Source organism: Xiphophorus couchianus, chromosome 9, assembly GCF_001444195.1.
Source record: "Xiphophorus couchianus chromosome 9, X_couchianus-1.0, whole genome shotgun sequence".
NCBI classification, from domain to species: domain Eukaryota; kingdom Metazoa; phylum Chordata; class Actinopteri; order Cyprinodontiformes; family Poeciliidae; genus Xiphophorus; species Xiphophorus couchianus.
Genome location: NC_040236.1, coordinates 31223658 through 31246296, shown reverse-complemented (window position 1 = coordinate 31246296; position 22639 = coordinate 31223658). Strand labels below are relative to the sequence as shown.

Here is a 22639-nt window from a genome sequence, read left to right as displayed (position 1 = left end):
CCATTTTAAGACTATAAGTTCGGTCTAGTACAGGAAAAACAAGGTTATCACAGAAAGAGTCCAGAGACAAAATATCAAATGGACATTCAGACACGTATAATGACGAATAAAATTCTTGGAACTGGTTATTAATCATTTGTGGATCCGAAGAAATGCCATTGTGAGTTTGGATCTGTGGGATAAAATGTGTTGCTGACGCGTTACGAAGTTGGTGAGAAAGTAGTTTACTGGCCTTGTCACCATATTCATATTGGGCATGCTGCGACTTCATAAGCATCTCCTCCACTTGTACCGATGCCAATCGGTCAAACTCTGCCTGTAAAGACAACCTAACATTGTATGCCTCGGGTGAGGGGGAAGCTGCGTATAGTTCATCCAACTGCAGAATTCGAGTTGTAAGTTCTGACAACTTTGCCTTTCTCTGTTTAGTTTCGAAACTACTGTAGGATATAATCTGTCCTCGTATAAAAGCCTTAAAAGTCTCCCACAAGAGAGAGGGTGATGTACCTGGAGTATCATTTGTGGCAATGAAGAAGTCTATTTTTGAAGTAACAAAGGCAACAAACTTATCATCAGACAACAGACGTGTGTTCAAGCGCCAAGGAACAACAGAAGGAGAGCCACCTCCCATCACCAGGTCCAATGTCACAGGAGCATGATCTGAAATTACAATGGCATTGTGAGAACAAGATCGGATATGCGGTATCAGTCGGCTGTCCAAAAGAATGTAATCAATACGAGTGTATGTATGGTGAACTGGGGAGAAAAATGTATATTCTTTACGAGTAGGATTAAGAAAGCGCCAGGCATCAATAACTGAGAATTCTTTAAGAAAATTATTAACAACTTTGGAAGAATGTGATTGTCTGTTAACATTATTTGATGACCGATCCAAAGGGCCCAGCCAACAGTTCAAATCGCCAGCCAAGATAAGAAAATGTGAAGATAAATCTGGAATTTTGGTAAAAAAGGAACTAAAAAAATTATAATCGTCCCAATTCGGTGCGTACACATTAGCCAAAACTAATTTTGTATTAAAGATGCTCCCACAAACAATAATGTATCTACCATTAGGATCAGTAATAATGTTAGAAGACACAAATGGTACTGATTTGTGAATTAAAATAGCAGCACCTCGAGATTTACCTTGAAAAGTTGAATGATACATTTGGCCAACCCAGCCCTTCCGGAGTCTAGAATGATCTGAAATTTTCAAGTGGGTTTCTTGTAAAAACACAATTTGAGCACCCAAATGCTGTAGATGATGGAGCACTTTACTCCTTTTAATGGGTTGATTTAAACCCTTACAATTCCAGCTACAAAACTTGAAAACCTGACCCTTTAGTAAATTATCACAATTAGATTGTGACATCCATCAATCTGTGTAAAGAATGACCCATTGATAGCACTTAAAGACCAAATAACATGTGAAAAACAGTACGACAAAACAAGAACGTTAGAACTTACCCCTGATTGCTGAAGCATCTTCCCAAACAAGATGCGCGCATACCCCCTTTTGCTAACTACTAGATACCTCTCCCCAAGCATCCACGGACCCAGTAGAACTCAAGCTCCCACCAGTGCAAAGCAGGAACAAAAAAAAAAGTGGATCAAATGATATTATCTAATTAAGTGTATAAATAGATATGCATCTACATACCTACACACACACAGAAATATAAATAAACAAATAAAGTATATATAGGAAATAAATCAGTAGTAAGGATAGAAAAACTAAAAAGGTATTTGAAAGAAAAAAAAAGAGATTTAATAGAATATAAATAATATAATAATATAGTAATATTTATAAAATAAAATAAATTTTAAAAATTAAACAAAAATAAATAAAACATGAATAAGATAAGTAAGTGATTAGAATTAAATATGTAAGAAAAAAAAAAAAAAAATTAACAAAATCTGGTACTAAAAGCACCCCCTACATTTTGTGAAATCACAAAAAAAAAAAAAAAAAAAAAAAAAAACCTTCAGTTAGGTTACCATTTCACAAATATAAATCAGAAATAACGAACATCAGCCTCAAACCAAGTCAAAGTTATTAGTCAGAAGGAGCACCACCTCCCAGTTTCTTAATAAAGTCTGTGGCAGCTTCGGGGTCGGAAAACTTGCGCACAACTCCATTTGGCAGTGTGATTCTTAACTCAGCAGGGTAGAACAGACCAAACTTAACGCCAGGGCACGAGTGTAGGAGACGTTTGGCATTCCCAAATTGTGAGCGTTTTTTGGCCACTGATGACGTAAAGTCTGGAAAGATAAAAATTTTCCTGCCCTGATAGAGAAGAGGTGCAGCAGCTCCTGCCCGGCGCAGAATCAGTTCCTTCACATGAAAATAATGCACTCTGATGATAATTGGTCGAGGTGGAGCTCCTTCTTTAGGTTTTTCCCTGCTAGATCTGTGAGCTCGGTCCAGAAGCGGCACATCCTCCAATCCCAAAAGGTCACGCAGAAGCTGTGAGATGAATTCTCTAGAATTGGGCAGTTCCAGTCCTTCAGCCAGCCCGATGAGACGAATATTATTACGCCTTGACCTTCCCTCCAGATCCTCACATTTAGCCTGTAGTTGTTTAACTTCCCCTGCTAAAACAGATACAGAGGTCTGCAGGGAGGACAAATCATCACTGCAAGAGGTAGCAGAGACCTCAAGCTCTTTGATTGTGGCTCCCTGAGTTTCAACAAGAGACTGGATGGAGTTTATATTAGCATTAAGCTCAGCCTTCACGGATTTAATTTCTGACCTTAATGTGAGAGTAAGAGAGTCGATCCTCTTGTCAAAAGTATCACAAATGTCTTGCTTCAGACCTTGCAGTGCTTTGATAAATGTTGCCTCACTGAGCGGTGTATCTGATCCACGCTCGTCGCTCCCCAGCGGCGTCTCATCCATCCGGAGCGCGCCCGATCCAGAGCCCGTCTCAGCGGCAGTACGTCTCTGACGAGGTCCCTTAGTTTCCCTCTTGTCCATTTTACAAGAGTCGCAGTACTTTAAAACAGAAAATGGTCCCAAACAGTGCCGAAGAAAGTTGGCGTAAACGATGACGTCACAGTTCAGCGACACGAGCGAGCGCAACCAATAATTAGCTTTAGCACAATGGACCATCCAAGGACGGAAACCACTCTTTTATGCTCACCCGTGCCCGCAGTAATATCAGTCCTAGTACCACCGTGCAGGGGACAAGGGATCAACCCAAAAACGACAAACCAGTCCGTTTCGGGCCCGGGCCGGGCGCTATGTAGCTAGTGCACGCTGGCTAGGTTCGAGGCGACGACCGCGGCCTGTTACAAAAAGTTATTAAAACAAACGACTTATCGACCAAAAAAGGTGTCAAATGAACCAGGGATTAGAAGCGCACCATTATATACATATGCGAGGCTGATTTATAAATAGGGGTGTGCTTTAAAATAAATGTTTTGTCCCTGCTTTTGCGGAGCCTCGAGAAGCACGTCTTCACTCCATGGTGTTCCTCCGCGTCCCCCCCAAAAAGTTTTAGATCTTCATTGTTAGGATGATAATTAATCTATCAGTCTATCCATCATCTATACTCACTTTTACTTGCAAGGTTACAGAGAACTGATGCCTCATTTGTATAAATAAAAAATGTATTTATTTATTTGATTGATGCAGCATAAAAATTGAAGTTGTGATTCTCCACAATGCCAAACGTTCCTCATTTTAATGTGACAAACTTTATATCCGTTCAGTCCATTTCTTCCATTTGCAAAAATCAAATGGATGAAGTGGAATTTCAGCAAGCAGCTCACAGAGTTCTACGACTGGCATAATTATTAGCTGCAGGTTGTTGAAGCACACACCATTTAAGGGTTTAAGGACGCTGGCCATTGATGAAGGGAATTTGACACCCCTCAGGTAGAGACGCTGTCTGCAGAGATAACAGTCGGTCAAAAGGATCACATTGTGCAACTGTATCAGTCAGGAGAAAAGGACAAAATATATACAAAATTATCCCGCATGAATGAAAAGACGCAGAAGGGTAAGTTTTAGAAAAACAGCAATAAAGAACTTGCAAACATTTCAGCCAATTGGGATGTCTTGATTAAAGAGTACTGCTGCAAGCAGAAACTTTCTCTTTAAAAGATAACTTCAAGACGTGGCTAAAATCTTCAAAAAACCTTGTAAAAATAATGTGTCAAAATCCAATGTGAGACAAAAACAACAATGCATACCAACAAAATAACATTATTCCTAAAGTGGCACTCTGGTTTTTCTAAAGGTGGAAGACATTTTGAAATACTAGTCAGTTCTGACTTAAAACCTTAATGTTTTTAATGCATTAAGACAAAGAGATGCTTTATTTTGTCAGATTAAAGTGAGTCCAAGTACGGTATATGTCTAAATAAAAAGAATGACTTCATAAGAGGAGAATTAAAGCTGCAGCATGTAACTTTTATAAAAAACAATGAAATGCACCTGTCCTGACAAAAACAATCAATCTGAGCCAGGAGGAGGGTCTTAGTGCAGTTAAACACTCTTGTGTACTCACTGCTAAACGTGCTAATTTTGCAGAAATAACTTAATTTGTGCTAACTAGCCTTAGCTTTCAGGATAGGTTCTGTTATCTGCAGCCTAGCAGAGAGCAAAGGGGGGGTGAGCACCGCCACTAGGAGGGGGATTGACAGAACTAAATCCCTCCTCCAGGCTCTGATTGGTTGTTTCTAGTTAGCACTGGAAGAAGGCAGAGGAGCTTAAATTTTTTCACAGAATATCTGTCTCATATAATACTGTCAAAATGGCTTACCCTAAATCTGACCTGAAGAACCCTGCAGACAAAATGTCCTCACAATTTGAGACACTTGCAGAAGCTACATTACTAAAGCAAGATAATTGCTGTTGACAAACTCCTACCAAAGTCAAATTTTAGGATGTGCAGCAGGTTGTTGCACCTCTTTTGTTTTCAGATTAACAGTTTAAATGTCTCATTATAAGTGGAAGAAGCTCTAAAGTGTTAAAACCCAGGCATAGTTAGAGGGTTGTGTAAACCTTTAGAGCTACTGTATATATCAGATTTATGAGTGATGCCATTATAAACTGACCACAAGATAGAAAGATATTTGCACCTCCTGTTCCCACGTTGGCACTTACACTCAGTCACTGACACACTGTCATCGTGTGATTTAACAGGCTTACTAAAACATGACTGAGTCCAGCCAATCCCTCAGCTCTGCTGTGGAAGTACTCTGCGGTTTACCGGGGCTCAGGGCATAATCGCCGGATTACCTGCGTTACTGTTTCTCTCGGCTGAGGGGCATCCCAGCGAATCCGTGGGCCGAGGTAAAAATCACGCAGGCTCAAATCCGACTCATGTCCTTCCATCTTCGACTCATCTCCTCTTACTTTCCTGTTCTAAGGAAGCACAAACGACTCCCTAAAAGTTCATATGTGTAGTAGACAGAGAGATTCAGAGGATGAGATGTTTCCTCCTACGCAGGCAAGCAAACAGGCAGCAGCTCCAACACCTCCAACATGCAGCTCCTGAAACACTATGGAATACCTAATTAACTCTCACAGATAGCAAACAGGAAGCCTGCAGACTCCAACGGAGCTGGTAACCGATGGATTGATTGCACAGATTATGCAGATAGGATCTGAATGTACAGTAAGATCCCAGATAAACTGAAATAAAACCGGAAACCAAACCAAACAGCTACGTAGCTGAAATAAACTGAAAACCCTGCTGAGCAGCCATGTTGCTGAAACGAGATGGAGAAGAGTTTTATGAACAGCGTGAGTCAGATATGAAGATGGCTAAAATAGAAATGTCTCCACGCTGTAGGAGGTGTTTCTATCTGCACAGGAAGATCTTCATTTTTCAAAAATAAGAACGTTTATACAGACCGACTGTTTAAACATGGATTTATTAGCTGCGTTAATGCTATTTTAAATAGATTTTGAAGATTTTGATGGAGAAATGATTGAGGACTTTTAGTAAATTTTGGTAAAATTCAGAATCAAAATTTGATGCTGTAATGTGGGTGTATTTATTGAAAACTGTGGAGAAAATCCATTTTTAGTGTTTAGTGTTTAACAAACACTAAAAATGTTTGTTCTTTTCTTTCTGAATGTTAATCAGCATCTGGAAACTTTTATCTTATTTTTATTCCATGAAAAGGCCCAAAGTGGAAAAGAAGAGAGAACATGTCATTCAGACGTGATCTTCATTCGTAAGAAATTAGTTTAAAAACACAGCTGCTAGCTTAAACCTGATCAGAGCAACAGTTGAAAGGTTTAGCATGACTGAAATTCTGCTCAACAATGCTGGATATTTTCACAACATGCACAGTGAAGAGGATGGCAACAATGGCAATAAAATCTCCAACGTTTTTAGTAAAGAACAACAGCAAAGAAAGCCGTAACAACTGCAGAAGTAGTCAAAAATATAAATGAATGTAGTTATACTAAAGGTCCAAGAGCTACAACCAACATGTCTGTTACATTTCTTTGCACAAAATCATTCACAGATAATGAGATTTTGAGTTATTTTTAGCTCTTTTCACAATTAGCTTTTTAGGACGTCCTGTCACTTTAATTCCAAATAAGCTGCTGCTGGGAAATTGCTGCAAAACAGATGTGCAGTTATATAACCGTACATCTTTGAAAAGCAGAAGTTGATCCAGCCGCCCAACCAATAAAAGATTTCTGCATTGTAAGACGACAACAAAACACTTGTCTTTTACAGCAGCCATTGTACAGCGGTAAAACCCACCAGCTTTGCTTGGGTTGCCAGGTGAGAGGCATTGCCTGCTGATTTGTCAATTTATATTCAGGTTTTTTAAATGACTCATTTTCCAGACACCAAAAATAGTAAAACATCTTTCAAAAACCAGCTGGGTTGCTTTTTTTAAGAACTTGGGTTGATTTTAGAATTAGTAGAAACCCAAATGAAAGTACAGAAACATGCAACATGCAAATTTTGCACAGCTCTGTGATGTCATCGTGATTTTAACTGGAGTCTTTCCTGCCAACAACCATCACCATCTTCAATAAATCTTTGAATAATTAATGAGCTACAACATCATTTCATTTCCCTTTGGGATTAATAAAGCATTTTTGAATCTGAATTTGCTTTGAATTTGAGGTTGTAGCTTTTTGGCTGCAACTTGTCCAGATGTGTTTGGTGACGCCCAACTGTTTGGTACGGTAGAGGATCTGTAATGGAGTGGGCTTGTTTCTCAGCCAAACGTCTTTGGCGCTTTAGTAGAGCTAAAGAAATCATGCAGGCTTTTACATTCACTCTTCTATTTTTATTTATATGTGTGGCAGAAAACTAACGTCTCTCATGAATTTCTAAACGGACAAAAGCCAGAGTGAAAGAAGTTGAAGAACCTTACATTCAGAAAATTTAGGGGAAAAGGTAATAAAAAAAACCCTTCAGGGTGCTAAAAGTTTTCACACCTGGTCTAAAAGCATGTGAGCTGTCCTCAGGTGGTCAGAAAGCAGACTTTTGGCGTGAGAGCAGCCAAGCAGAAAGTGAACTCCCTGATGGTGCCGAGGCCCGGGGGCAAAGAGGGGCCGGCTGTCGCCTGACCCGAAGTAACTAATGGAGGTTTCAGCGACTCCTGGTGCCGCTTCGCTGACACACACTCCAATGGGATTCAAAAACATACCGCTAGAAAGACAGAGCCGGGAAGTAACTAGCTACATTTACTCAATTACATTAACTTGAGTAACTGCTTTTGAAAAGAAATGCACTATTAGGAGTATTTTTATTTTATTATGAAGTATCGCAGCCATTACTTGCGTAAAGTTTTTTTATTGAAAGAAACTGATTTGGAAAATCTCCTTTAGGCTGATTTTTTTTTTTTTGGCTACTTATATGAATTATGTCATTTCCATCCTTAAAATACCAAAATTTCCAATTAACTTTATATTTTGGTCAGTCTGACAAGGTAATTTTTAAATATTAAATGACTAATAATTTGATCTGTTACTTAGTACCAAAGTTGAGTAGTAACCAGTTACATTTAAAAGAGTAATCTTTTTGAAAAAATGCACTTTTAAGAGTATTTTCACTCTTACTTGAGTAAAATTTCTGGATTTTCTACCCACTGAATGTAAAACAAACATGTTTTAACCAAAACTTCAACAGACTCAGACACAAACCTGCAGTTTTGGTTAAAGTTTCATAAGTTTTTTATTGGAGAAAACTGATTTGGAAACATTTTCTTTTGTCTGATTTTGTTATTTTTTGTTGTTTATCTGAATTATTGTCACTTTGGTCCTTAAAACGCAAAAATGTCCACTTTATATGTTGTATTCCACTTTAACTTTATATTTTGGTCTGTCTGTTTATGTCATTTTTAAATATTAAATTATTGATAATTTGATCAGTACTTGACTTTTTACCAAATACTTTTTACTCTTATACTTTTATACATTTTTTGGGTTCTCTGCCCTCCACTGCAGAAAAATATCTAGATTCCTTCAGACTCAAAAAGTAAAGTTTTTTGCTTCATTTATAGCAGGTAGAGAAAAACCTTTTATGGACTATAGAAAAGGGAGAGCTTAAAGCTGCACAGAACTGACAGAAGAGTATAAATGAAGTGTTATGTAATTAATACTCCTCCTCTTATGCAGATACAGTAGACAAGCCCTAGAAATCCTGGCCTAAGCTGTAACTGTATCCGTGTACCGACTGATGGAGCTGCTTTAAATCCGTCTGCCTCCTATATGCTCATATAGGGGAGCTCCCCTTGACTCAGCTAAAGCACAGGCATGACTGAGACTGTAACACAAGCTTCATGTAGGACACGGGTTAGCACCAAACCCATTCTCCAGCCACGCAGCATGCAGAAAATCTCTCTGTCTCACCCACACACACACACACATAGATAGATAACACAACAGCCAAAAGGCCATCTGGTAATCCACAGTGACGACAAGGACAGGTAACAGAAAAGAAAGTGTTGTGATTCTTCTCTTACCAACAGATCCCTCTTCTTTGGGAATCCTTCCCTTCAGCCGGCTTCTTCCTGCGCTGCAGCTTTCATCTTTCCAGCAAAGAGAGCAGGAGGAAAAGACCGAAGGACTTTAAATAATTAGCATTCCACTTGCTCTTGCGTTTTCTCTCCGGCTCTCCTCTCTTCCAGATTTCTCCACTGTCTCTTGGGGGAAGCAGGAGCATCAGTGATACACCGCCGCGTGCTCCGCTGCAGGAGGCTGAACGTCAATCACACAGGTAGCCTAGGGAACCGATGAGCCCGCCTCGCAGCCGGCCCTGATTGGCTGGCCGTCCGACAACCAGAAGTCACAAGTCTCGTGGTTCTACAGATGGGAACCGAGAGATGTGCCGGGATCATGCAGAGAGCTAAACAAACAGTAGTGTATTGCAGTACTTGTGAACTCTCTTCCTCTTCTCTCACTCTGACTTCAGAGCCCACTGCTTTATTTTACAGTTGCTTAGCAACAGACTGTCAGCAGTGGATGTTGCAGAGAAGTGGGAGAGAGGAGAGATGAGTTCAAGTCCTCAACTTGCTCTTTCTCTCCGGCTGTCAGAAGTGTGGATAGATGTTGAATATTTCAGCTCTGAGGAGCGGCGTCTCGGTGTTAATCAGGAACATTATGGCATCAGGCTACAATAGGAGGAGAAATTGTTTCAGAAAGCAAATTACAGTGCTTTGAAAAGTACCTGAACATTTTCACGTTTTGTCCCATCATAGACACTGTATTTTATTGGAATGTTACAAAAATAAAAATTTGAATTAAACTCCAGGTCAAACATTTCTCCACAGATGTAAGTACGCTCATCTTTAGTAGTAGTAGTATAGTATTAAATATATACGCATATATTTACACATGTATATATACAGTATATATATATATATATATATATATATAAAATTCCCTTCTCACCCACCGCGGGTGGTTCTTATCCTCTGAGCTCGGGTCCTCTACCAGAGGCCTGGGAGCTTGAGGGTTCTGCGCAGTATCTTGGCTGTGCCAAGGACTGCACATTTCTGGACTGAGATGTCTGATGTTGTTCCTGGGATCTGTTGTAGCCATTGGTCCAGTTTGGGGGTGACTGCCCCGAGGGCCCCGATGACCACAGGCACCACTGTGGTCTTCACCTTCCAGGCCCTCTCCAGTTCCTCCCTGAGGCCCTGGTATTTCTCTAGTTTCTCGTGCTCCTTTTTCCTGATGTTGCAGTCGCTTGGTATTGCTACATCTACCACAACGGCTTTCCTCTGTTGTTTATCCACTACGACAATGTCTGGTTGGTTTGCCATTACCATTTTGTCTGTCTGGATCTGGAAGTCCCACAGGATCTTAGCTCTGGCGTTCTCCGTCACCTTTGGGGGTGTTTCCCACTTTGCTCTCGGGGCTTCCAGTCCATATTCTGCACAGATTTTTCTGTACACTATGCCTGCAACGTGGTTATGTCGTTCCATGTACGCAATCCCTACCAACACCATATATATATATATATATATATATATATATATATATATATATATATATATATGTACTACTACTACTATACATAGTAGTACATATATATATATATATATATATATATGTATAGCAGAGGCTGTCATAAATCATGCTAACTAATGCTAGTTAGCATGACCCCTGATGATGGCGGATAAATGATTTTCTTGTTGTTTCTCTGCCATATTTAGCAGCACCTTCATATGTATGATTGACAGTGCTAAGCTCCTCCTCCTTGCTCTAATTGCTTGTTTTTGACTGGGAGCGGTGCATTTCTTCAGATGGTTATAGCAGCTCAGGGAGAAGCTTGATTTTATTCTCAGATTATCTCATACTGTCATAACATGGTAACAATTTTAACAAATATGTAAAAGATATTTTTAAATAAAAGTTATAAAACACAGCTTTAAACATGCTGTGTTTAAAATATTGTAAAATACACATCTGATTTAAAACCCTGCAGTGGCATGAGGATGCCACTGCATATCATATAAAATAGATGATTATGAATGTTACATAAAACAAGACAATTCACTTAGCCTTCACTGTGTATGTCTTTTCTTATTTCATCATTTCATCTACAGCTTAAAATTTTCAAAAGGAATTGTAGAACACAACAGTAATGTTTTGTCAAAAAACAAATAAAGAAAACCTTATTCTAGATGTTATTTAGGCAAGTATTTTAAAAAATAAATAAAAATAAATATATTTCCTGTCCTCTCAACATCTCCAAAGTTCTAATATTCTGCATGACAAACTTACAGTTGAAACCAGAAATTTATAATCCACCTTATTCCCAGCCCCCATGAGGCTTTGCCTGAATTATGGACGCGACTTCCGCCGCAAACCGGAACCGCCATTTGTTTACACGTTAGCAACTCGCTAACTGGCTTTCGGGAGAGGTTTTAGGCTATTAAATATGTGGAAACACCAACTGTCACTGCAACAATGTGTAAATATTGTTTTACCGTCACCTGTAGATACTGAGAAGTAGGAACGATGACTTGAAGAAGTGGCCGCAAATAACCCTCACTAGCATATTTAGCTACTTCATTGACGCAGTTGCTCCGAATGTAGATGTGTGTTTTCCTCCGTTGGCTTTTGTGGGTGGTCTTTTCAAGTTTACTTTAGTCATGTTCTAAAATATATACTAAGTTAGATTTAACGTTATTAAAAAGTTTAATTAAAAACACGTGAAATACTTTGTGTAGATTAACTACTTAAGACAATATCTAACAAAGACTAAACCTTTACTGTTTTAAGGCGCACCAAAAATATATATATTTTTAACATATTACAAATTCATAACTTTACATAATGTACTTACTATTTGATAGGATTGACTTCTGAACCGTTAGACTTCCTGACTTCACAATTCTTTCTGATATCGTGTCTAGATTTTTTCCTCCATGATGTCACACATCAGGTGTTCCCCAAAAATACCCGTGTTCATTTAAGGCAGGGGAGTCCAAACTGCGGCCCAGGAACCATTTCTGGCCCTTAGACTGACTTCGTGTGGCCCCCAACTACATTTCAAAACTGATACAAATTTGGCCTGTACATGCAGATGGAGACTTTTAATTTGTTATTGCCAACCTTATCTTCTTACACAAGAACATGTAGAGAACAGCACAAAGTATTCTTTTTATAACGAAGCCTTAAGAAAAGTAAAAACCAAGTTTATCCAGAGACTTTTACTGAAAAGCTGACCTTGCTGCACTCGAAATTCAAGTCAGAATATTTTTGAAATTCTTCTAATCTATTCCATTATTTTGGCATAAAGCCCTTTTGCCAAAAGTCAACAAGAAAACATTAATTGGGAAGTCAAAAGAAGAACAGAATTATATTCAAAAACAGGGATTGACCTGTAAATCATATTTTATGCTCCTTTTCTGCTTTTGGGAAAAAATTGTAAACCAACTTTTCCAAAAAAATCATCACCCAGTGACAGTAGGAGGCCATTTTGGTCAAAAGCAGTGAAAATAAGAGCACATTTTCAGGATATAAGCATCTTCCTACACCCGCTGTAAGATATCAGAGCGTAAATTAATCCGTTTCTAAATGCATTCTTAAGGCAAGCGGGCCTCAGCTGGGTCACAGCGAGTGATTCGGGGAGAATTGGCGACGTTCCATATGAGCCAACTCTGCCCTGATAGATACGATAAATCAGCAGCTGGAGCAGAAGAGGGAGACGCTGAGGAACAAATGCTGCAAGCTGCTTCCGACTGTCAAACGTTCTCCTTCATCCTCTGGAAACAAAGGAGGCTTAAATGTCACAGGCGGGTTGCACTGTATGTGCAAACAGCGCTTGTGAAACATTTTTGTTTTGCTGAATTATTCTGATTGTAATCTGTTCAAACGGGAACCCTCGCTTCTCTACTTCTTTTTGTTTTTCAAGCAAACCAAATGATTCAGAGGATCAGTCATGTGTTTTGTTATTCCTGTGCAGTTCACACAGTCTCCAATACATGCTCCAAAATGTTAGGAGAGTACAGAAGAAGAATGCAGGTCAAACTATTCAAATCATATTTACTTCTGGATTTAACTCAGTTCTGGTTGATGGGTCAAAAAATGCTTTTTTTTACCCTCTCAACAATAAACTAAACATGCAATATTTAAACTAAACATACATAAAGGATATGTAAATTATTCTAGATCCAAAAATTAACTCTAGTGAAATAATTTTGCTAATTTTCTATATATCAATTGGGGAGGGGGGAGACAACTAACTTTAATCAATTCTGATGAATAAAATCAGGATTTAGGTCACTTTCTTTGAAAATGCTTCCTGTATTTTTCCAAGTTTATTAAATGAATAAAAAGCAGATTTGAAGCAAAGTTTGCTTTAGAGTTAAATTTACTGGTTCTTGAAAAGAAAAAAAAGAAATTATTTGTAGTACAGCCAATATTTTCTATTGTAAGAAGATTTTACTTGTTTTGTCCTAATTGAAGCTAGAAAGTCTCCATCCAAATCAAAAGCCCACACTGCTGGGAAAGTTTGTATCTTTCTTGAGTTGAAGTCTGTCTGGGGCCATACACAATCACTCAAAACAAAACAAAACACATAAATTTTTGGAAAAAAAAGGGAAAATTTCTGAGTTGCAAAAGTAAACAAATTGCTAGAAAAACATAAAAATTTCAGTTTCAAAAGTTAACATTTTTCTGCAGAATTTCTGATTAAATAAAAAATTTCAGTTTTCTTCTGGCAAATTTTTGACATTTAAAACATTTTCAAAATTTTTTTAGCAAATTGTAAACTTTTATAACTCAAATTGTCTAGAACTTTTTTGAGATTAATCTCAAAGTTTCTTGGCGGAAGTGTTCTCCTTTCCTTTTTCTTTCTGCAATGGCCCCAATACGCTGTAGTTTTCTCTTTATTGAGTGGATGTTTCTTTATTTTACCCCAACCTTTAAGAGAGAAAAACGTAACATTTTAAGGAGTTGTTGGGTGTTTTAAGAGGTCAAAGTTCACATCAGAATCAGCTTGATACTTCAGCTGTAAACATCCTGCTGATCAGAGATGCAGCTCATGTTGATGTTGTGAATACTTATGAGTACAGGGAGTCCTTGTCTCGGTTCGTTTCTCTGAAAAATGTCCACTAATTATCTGAATTGATAATATAACTGCGTCAGCAGGGGGCATAAACAGGTTACCTCATCAACCAATTAGAATTTTGTTTGTGTAAAATGTTCTCACTAAGCAAGTAACCCTCTCCTGAAGCAGAATAAATATTTTTAATAAATTAGCAATGGAGGGGAAAACCGTTTGGCTGTCCTCTTCCTCCACATAAATGAAACTTTAAAACACAAAAAAATCATTTTCTTATTTACCAAGCGATCTTAGTTCCACCCCTTTAAATATCATGCTTTACAAAAGTATTAATATCTTGGTTAGGTCAACACAAAGTAGCATGAAGGGGATGAATGTTCTTTAAAAATTAACTGAATTTAGTGTCTCATCTCCCCAAACCTCCTATATATGCCATTTTTTTAACATTATTTCTTCAATAATCCATAAACTGCATTACTAATCTTTGTCCAGAAATGCATATTCAATACAAGTGATGTATTGCAGCAAATAAATCCTTTATAATTGCCATATTTACAATTATTTTTTAAATATTTCTTTGAGGAAATTTGCTTTGTTGCAGCTGAATATGCACACAGAAAAGCAAAGTCACATTTACATCTGCAGATTCTTTATTTTTTTTTTTTACCACAAGTATACAAAAACTTGGACAAATCCATGAAAATGAGTTTTATTTACAGAAACAAGAGTACTGGATGTGAGGAGCTGGAGAGGCATGCTGTGCTGGTTTCAGAGTGATGAAGAGGATCAAGGCGGTCATGAGGAAGACTCTACAGCGGCAGACTGGAGGAAGTAAGCAAAGGTCAAAGGTCAGGTGGCTGCTAGTTGAGCTTAATAGGTAAACTTTACTGAAAAGTGACAAAGTCTTATAGGTTATTCCAAGATAACCTGTTTAGAAGGAGCTAGCCAATTTTGCTGAACGATAAACTGTACTAGAAGTTATCGCGATAAACGATAATATTGTTGTTTTGAGGCCATTTAAGACCCGAGTGAAGCCGGTTCATCCCCACCTTCACTAGGTCAGACAAAATTGATGTCAGTCAATTTGACTACATTTGAAGATATTAATAAAAGTTTAAGAGGTCAACCAGCCCACCCAATTTTATGAAATCAAAATTTGTGTCAAATTTTTGTGCTGCTATCATTTTAAAGATAAAGGAATGTTTCCATTTCCAAATGACCATTTCTTAATAGCTTTAAAAAAAAAAAATCATAGCAGCACAAACATTTTACACCAATTTTGCCTAATTTGAAGAAGGTGGGGGGCCAACTTCACTCAGGTGTTCAAGTAATGGTCATAATGCAAGAAAACATTCTCAAACGTTCAATGAACTTTAAATTCTAATGAACATTTAAACACTGGAACTGGAAAATATTTTAAATATACCAAACAAATAAAATTAATTATGAAGATTCTGTAAACAAAAGTTTTCCTTCAAATAAAGGCAAGTTGAGACCAATGCATCAACCTGAAGATCAAATTGGGTAGAAGGAGAGAAAAAAAAAATGATAAATTGAGATTGTTTTAATTTATTGTGCAATTAATTGATTTATTGTGACAGGCTTAGGTATAGCTGACGTCACAATTATGCGCACCAAGACACATCAGAGTATAGCATACCTTAAAAAGAAAGAAACCAAGACAGCCATCTATTCTGAATGGCATAAATATGACATACAATTTCGACCCAATTGGGATTTCAAAAACCATTTCATGCCCTCAAGAAGCCGGGAATCCCATCAGAAGCAAATATTAACTCTAGAAATCCAACTGCACAGATTAGCAGAACCGCTACACGTTTCCTGAGTTTAGTAGACATAGTAAGACGGGCCTATCACTCGCCTCCTTTGATTTTCCTTCCTGGGTTTCACTGCTGTTGCTGGCACTAGAGTCACCGCTGCCATTAACTGTGGCTTCCTGTTTCAGTTGCTTAGCATCTGTGTCCTTTACTGGGCTCTCCTCTTCAGGTTTCCTCTAGACAGACAAATGGAGACCGAAAGCTTCTGAACACAGCAGCAATTGACGGAAAACAACCAATCAGGTTGATTTAAATGGAAGCAGCAGCCAATCACACCATTTAGTCATGCACACAAAGCAAGTTTCAGCTTCTAGCACCAAGTCCTGCCACAACACAAACACCAAGACATGCAACAAGCCAAATAAAAGCTAGATCACACCTAAACAACCCAATGATTAAACCCCTACTGGTCTCCAACAGCGACATGACCACAAACACAAAGCAGGCAATCATGATTACACTTTTCTCCACCAAAAAAGAAAAATCTGTTATGATCCTGGAAGAGAAAAAAAAACAACAACAAAAGACAAAAAAAAAACCAAACAAAAAAAAAAAAAACAGTTTAATTACAGATTTAAAGTTTTACCTTTTTCCTAACGAGGTGAGAGATATCCGACACGGCTTTGGAAGACAAAGCACTTTCAGAGGTTTTCACTGGAATCTAAAAGTGAAAAGTAGTTATGATTGCTTCAGGCTCAAAGACAGTTTAATAAGAGCCCCAGTCAGAAAAAGATCTACTTCCATTATAAATGTATACAAATTTGTCCACTTTCTGCTAAAATGCAATTGCAGTGTTCTAACTATATGAAATAAAACTAAAAATAAGCTTGTCCACATGATAAATCATTAAAAACATGACGAGCCATGATACTCCAACTACTTCTTGCTGTCTTCTTCGTGGTTTCTGCCAGTAGTAACATCCGGTTCTTGGTCACATGACTTGTTTCTATTACAGTTTTGTGAACTACATTATTTCGATATGCCTGAAAAATCTCATCCAGCTGCTAAAACCTAACAAAAAAAGTGAGTTTTTTTTCTCAAAATTGCTGCGTTTCCATCAAGTGAGTTTATTCCCATAATTATAATTTGTGTATTATTATTAATGGAAACGCAGGCGGTGAAGCTTTACCTGACTGGTCGATGCAAAAGCAGTAGAGGATGACGGGCCGCCATTTTCACAGGGGAATGTTGATGAAGTAGAGGGAGCTCCCTGCAAGAGATTAGTTTAGCACCAACCTTCCTCTGTACTTCCATCTCTGTTGATTCATGACCAGTATGGGTTTATTCACCAGTGTCTGCTGGATTGCCTGGGAGGCAGCACTGGCCGTCCTCTGGCTCTCCTTGGTGTCTTCCACTTTTTCCCTGATTTCAGGAAGAAGCTGTCTGAGTTCTTCCAGCTCACTTTTCTCCTCTGCAGCACCGTCATCTCCAGCCGCTGCGTCAATGACCTCCTGGAGCATGGCTGCAAAAAACATGATATAATGAAGCTAAAGTTAGCTTCAGAATGAGAGAGGTGCTAATTCTCCAGACAATGAGGAAATTTAATCTGCTAAAGTTGAAAAACTACAACACTTAGGCCCTGTACACATGCAGATGATCATGGTATGTTTTTTTTTTTTTACACATTTAAGGAAAAATTTGAGAACAGTAAGAAAAAAAAAAAAAACAATCACTTATTTTGGACAAAAAGTAATAGGAGAAAAAGAAACCCAAGATTTTATAATTTCCTGCCCATTTAACTCTCCACACACCAGATAAACTCTTCAATTATTTCGACGTTGACACTTAAACCTCACATTCTCATCCTTAATTACTTATACATTTTTAAACAATAGCTCATAGTAAATTATATTTTAGAAAAATATTATGCAAAACAAAGAATTTCTCTTTAATTAGCCTTTTATTATTCTATTCTAATCAAAATAAGTCTGGCAAGTTTTTACTAAAACAAAGCCTTTAGTACAGCCGTCCATTTATATTATATTCGGAAATAAGTAAAAGTAAGTAAAGTTTAACGAAAATTATAATTTTCATCGCTGGGAATAAACTAAAAACATTTCATAAACCTAAAAAAAGTCAAATAAGCCCCAAAATTAATTTTGTTCAGGTAAAAGAAATGATTCACAATGACAGTTTTGCATTTCCTAATTGAGAGAATAGAAAAGTTCGGGCACAATTTTCGTTATTGCTACGGTTTAATAAGACGAATAAACTGTTGGTACCTAGACGCGTCTCGATGACCTTTACGGAGCTGTTGTAGTGCTTTATGGCCTGGTCGTACTGGTCCATGAAGACCAGCGTTGTAGCAACGTGGTAATGCGTCTCGGCCAGCAGGCGACAGTGAGGCGGCAAGAGCTTCAGCTGAATAATCAGACACTCCTGGAAGTCTTCTAGTGCCTGAGGATAGTTACCTGGAAATAAAAGATGTTAGACCTGCAGCGGAGACAGACGACGCTACTGTGAGCCGTTTGGTTCTGCAGTTTACCTGTTTCTGCACTGACTTCACCCAGTTTCAGATAAGCCTGTGCTGCCATCAGCTGGTCGTCTTTGCTTTCCTTTCTGCAGAGAAGAGAAATATATTAACAGGTTCTCAAAATAAAGACTAAAACAGGATTAAACTAATCATTGAGAGAGAAAAATCAGATATGTACCTTAACTTTTCCACATGAAACACACTTGCCTTTTAAAAATGACTTTGGCCACCTCAAGCATCTCCCAAGCCAACTGCAAATTCCCAACATCCTCCTCTTCCTGAAAGCGTTTCAAAATTTAAGAATACTTTCATCCCACAAGGAAATTAAATAATTGCCATCCATGTAAAATATTTCAGAAATTGCAGGTTTCTTTAAACAGGAGCTCACATTATCTTGTGTGTTCTCTTTGTCCTCGTCTTCATCGTCGTCGTCGTCATCTGAAGTTTAAAAATAAAAAGTGTTAAAGGATTTATAAAATTTCAAACTTTTAGAAAAGCATAAAAACCATAAAAAAAACAAACTAAAAAGTTTCCCCAGCCGCACACCAGTGTCTCCCTTCAGTTCACCATGTGGAATGTTTTGACGTAAAGCGTCAAAAAAAAAAAAAAAAAAAGTTTAAAACACCGGTGCTTTGTCTCTAAACATCTACTACCCTCTGAAGTTTCATCAGTCTGTTCAGCCTCTGCATTTGATTCTTCAATTCCTTCATCCTCTTCTTCATTCACAGCTTGTGCTGAAGCATCTCGGACCTCTTCGGTTGCTTGGACAGAACTTTTCTCCTCCCCAACATCAGCAGAACCCGAGGTTTCTCCTGCCTCAGGGTCTACAGGCTCCTCTGACTCTGCGTTTTCGTTTTTCACCTCCTCTTTCGGCTCTACCTTCTCTGCCATTGCATCACAGACCTGCTTTCGCAGCTCTTCTCTAGTTTTCTCTGCACCAGAGTGGCAAACATTTGATTTCTTGACATTATCTCAGCAGAAATGTACAGAAAAAATCAGTTTAAGTCAGACACCTGATTACTCTTTGCGAAAAATCACAAAAATATTTTAGAAATGTTCAAATTTAAAGAAATGACTTAAGCCAGGTTGCATGGATCAAAATGACGGTGAAGTAAACTGACCATCAAGGTTGTCTGCAGTCTCCAGGTTTGGGTTTTTGGGCTGCTCCTCTTCCTCAGATTCTTCTGGGACTCCCTCCAGGGCGTTACCAAGGACACCGTTCTCCATCCTGGTTCACAAAACAGGATTAGCTCAAAACAAAACTTTTGTTTACAGAACTGTACGCCAGGAAGAGTATTTACAAGTTAAATGTTAACTATGAACGGCAGAACTATTGAATTAGACACGTAGTACCAAGAGACGTCACCAAAATGTACTTGCAAGTTATGCTTTTTTTATTCAAACAGTTTTTTGATGTTTCAAGGCATCAAACCGTTAATTTAAAGTCTAAAAACAAGCAAAAGCCCAGGATGTAACAAAATCTTTACTTAATCTGTTTACTAGTTGATCAAGACATCATGCAAAAAGCACAAAAGCTTGCTGACATTCAGAGATGGAGTAGCAGAGTCATAAATAAAAGTCATTTCAGCAAATAAGTTTAATTTGTTTTCATTTACGCAGACTCCATCCACTAAGTCAAACTCCAGTCCTCGAGGGCCGCTGTCCTGCAACTTTTAGATGTGCCTCTGCTGCACCACACCTGAACAATTAGGTCATTAAGGCTCTGGAGAACTGATCTACACAAGGAGGAGGTAATTACCATATTTTCCGCACTATAAGGCGTACCACATTATAAAGCGCACCTTCAATGAATGGCCTATTTTAAAACTTTTTTTTCATATATAAGGCACACCGCATTATAAGGCGCATAGAATAGACGCTATAGTACAGGCTGGGGTTACGTTATGCATCCATTAGATGGAACTGCGCTAAAGGGAATGTCAACAAAACAGTCAGATAGGTCAGTCAAACTTTAATAGATTACAAACCAGCGTTCTGAAAACTCACTGCTGCTCTATTCCCATGTTCTACTGCGTGACTGATCGCCTTAAGTTTAAACTCTGCGTCGTAAGCGCGTCTCTTAATAGAAGCCATTTTGGGGTCTTTACACAAACACACAAATGGAAATGAAACAGCACGCTTCGCGCAGTCATATATCCCAGCATGCACCGCGCGCTTCTTCTTCTACGGGGAAAATGTAGAAGCAGCAGCTACGGTAAGCAACTATGGCTGTTTGCAGTAGTTGCGAGACCTGTTGTGGCTCAATATTGGTCCATATATAAGGCGCACCGGATTATAAGGCACACTGTCGGTTTTTGAGAAAACTAAAGGTTTTTAGGTGCGCCTTATAGTGCGGAAAATACAGTAAGCCATTTCATTCCAGTGTTTTGTATCTGTGGCACATCTAAAAACTGCAGGACAGCGGCCCATGAGGACTGGAGTTTGACACCTGTGCACTAAGCCATGCAGAGAGGAGTGTAACTGATCCTTAAGTTGGTTGTGATGTGAGTTTTACTGTTTGAACTTAAATTTTCTGAGTATTGAAACATTTTATTATAATTTAGAGAGTTCTTGAAGACGAGACAGATCTGTCCGAAATTAGCATCAGCATGTTGGCGCTTTACAATCAAATTAATTTGTGCTTCTCAACAACATAATGAGGTGGATTTCATTTTTCCTTTCAAGTACTTAATGAGATTAGCAACAACCAATCTCTTAAAAACAGTAACATTAAACATGCAATATATTTTTATCAACACTGGTATCGGATCATGTTAGTAGTTCAACATATTATCAGTCCGATAAGAAAAACATTGGTAACCAGTGTTTGACATATTGTTGTTTGTGGAAATGATTCAGTGCAAGATTGTGGGGCGTTTAACCGAACGCACCACAAGCGTTCAGTTAAATGCCGATTACTGAGGAGTAAAACAGTGTGATTATTTTTATTTTCAAGGCATTGAAACTGTCGGGAAAATGTATAAATTATCAGTCAAAATTGCAAAAACGTCAGATTTTCATATCAGAGTATCCCTATTAAATACATTCAACTTAACAAGGGGGGGAAAAAAAAGAAGTTTTTCTAAAATTGTGATAAATCAAATAGAAGTGTTAAGATTAAATGCTTAGAAACATAAAATGTGCAAAAAACAGAGAAGAGTTCAATGTAGTCCTTTAGATATTTGTAGTATATTTTGTTTATATGGTATAGGAAAAAAAGAAAAATGAAATAAAATGTAATAATGATAATAATAAACCTTGCAAGCTCCAATAGAGACTTCCCACATAGGAAGAATGCTTCACCACATTCATCTGCTGTGTCCCCATACTTTGCAGCCCTGCAGATGAATAAATGAGGTGAAAATTACAGAAATTATAACACTTACTCTAAAATCTTGTGGTATTTGGTGCAATTAGCTGCACCAAATACCAGGTGATATTATATAAATTTCAGCGTAAATATTTCTTTGAACGTGTTTTGTTATGCAGACTCACAGCATGCTGCAGGCTTCCTGGAAGACATTGACGGCAGAAACTACATCTCCCATCACCAGATGCCGTTTGCCCGTGCCGATCAGCTTTTTCGCCTCCTCCATAACGTCACCGGAGCTGCGAGGAGGGAAGACGTGCTCATAAAGAGGTTTCATATTCAGGGATTAGTTCATAGAAGCACAAAAAAAGTTTGCGGAATCCATACGTACGTTTCTGCTGCAGCTGTCGACGAGCACGGCTTCTCCTCGGCGCTACGGGAGTCCAAAAACAAATCATTGTCCGAGACAATAAACTTTATTGCTGACTTAGTGGAGTTCATACACAACAGAAAACGATGGCGACGCCTTATTGTTGTTAGCGTCTCGTGGCTGCTAGCCAGTTAGCCGAAGAGTGCTAAGTGATAGCGACAATGGCGTTAAGAACAAAATATCACTTCACTGAGAAAAAATATATTGTCTTCCTAACAGAACGTCTATACTATTAACACGCTCCACTAAACAGCTACGTGTCATACCGTAAACATTACCGCCGGAACAAGCTAATAGCGCACTAGCCATTTTTTGTGTTGTTGTGGCGGCAGTGAACAATTACAAACGATTAATTTACCTTCCAGAACCCGACGCTGTGGACGTTTCCACCGGCATTTTAATCGAAGCCCAACGAGATGACAGGAAAAAAAAAGCCAGCAGCCTGCTCTGCAGAACCCGATAAGCCCAAACAGACCCACTTGAACGGTCCTTGTTGGCGCGCTTATATAGCGGGGAAAAAAATGCTATTCTGTTTCCGCTTAAGTGGGAACGCGGGAGATTGGAGTTAAAGGGGCCGCAGCA

The 22639-nt window shown here is 38.4% G+C and overlaps 2 protein-coding genes across 6 annotated transcripts in view; both read right to left on the bottom strand.

Moving 5' to 3' along the window:
* Positions 1–9598, bottom strand: part of lrrc7 (leucine rich repeat containing 7) — a 142558-nt gene extending 132960 nt beyond the window's left edge. The window contains exon 1 of one of the 2 annotated variants that reach the window (XM_028028248.1): positions 8953–9598. The gene's annotated coding sequence lies outside the window, so the exon portion shown is untranslated. Of the gene's footprint in view, positions 1–5248; positions 5429–8952 lie in introns of those variants that run through there. The other variant, XM_028028249.1, reaches the window with a different exon arrangement.
* Positions 9599–14638: 5040 nt separating this feature from the next.
* On the bottom strand, positions 14639–22597 carry nasp (nuclear autoantigenic sperm protein (histone-binding)). Of its 4 annotated transcripts, XM_028028194.1 has the most exons (15): positions 22416–22597; positions 22019–22060; positions 21813–21926; positions 21575–21655; positions 19439–19545; positions 18971–19249; positions 18706–18755; positions 18525–18595; positions 18330–18403; positions 18067–18255; positions 17134–17306; positions 16974–17054; positions 16431–16505; positions 15889–16020; positions 14639–14828 (listed from the first exon to the last, which is right to left on the bottom strand). In XM_028028194.1, the coding sequence occupies exons 1-15, from the start codon at positions 22451–22453 to the stop codon at positions 14802–14804; spliced, it is 1533 nt and encodes a 510-aa protein (XP_027883995.1). In that variant the 5' UTR covers positions 22454–22597; the 3' UTR covers positions 14639–14801. The 4 variants fall into 4 exon arrangements, with proteins under 4 accessions (XP_027883995.1, XP_027883997.1, XP_027883998.1 ...); XM_028028196.1 differs by lacking the exon at positions 15889–16020; XM_028028197.1 differs by lacking the exon at positions 18971–19249.
* Between the last annotated feature and the right edge of the window lie 42 nt (positions 22598–22639).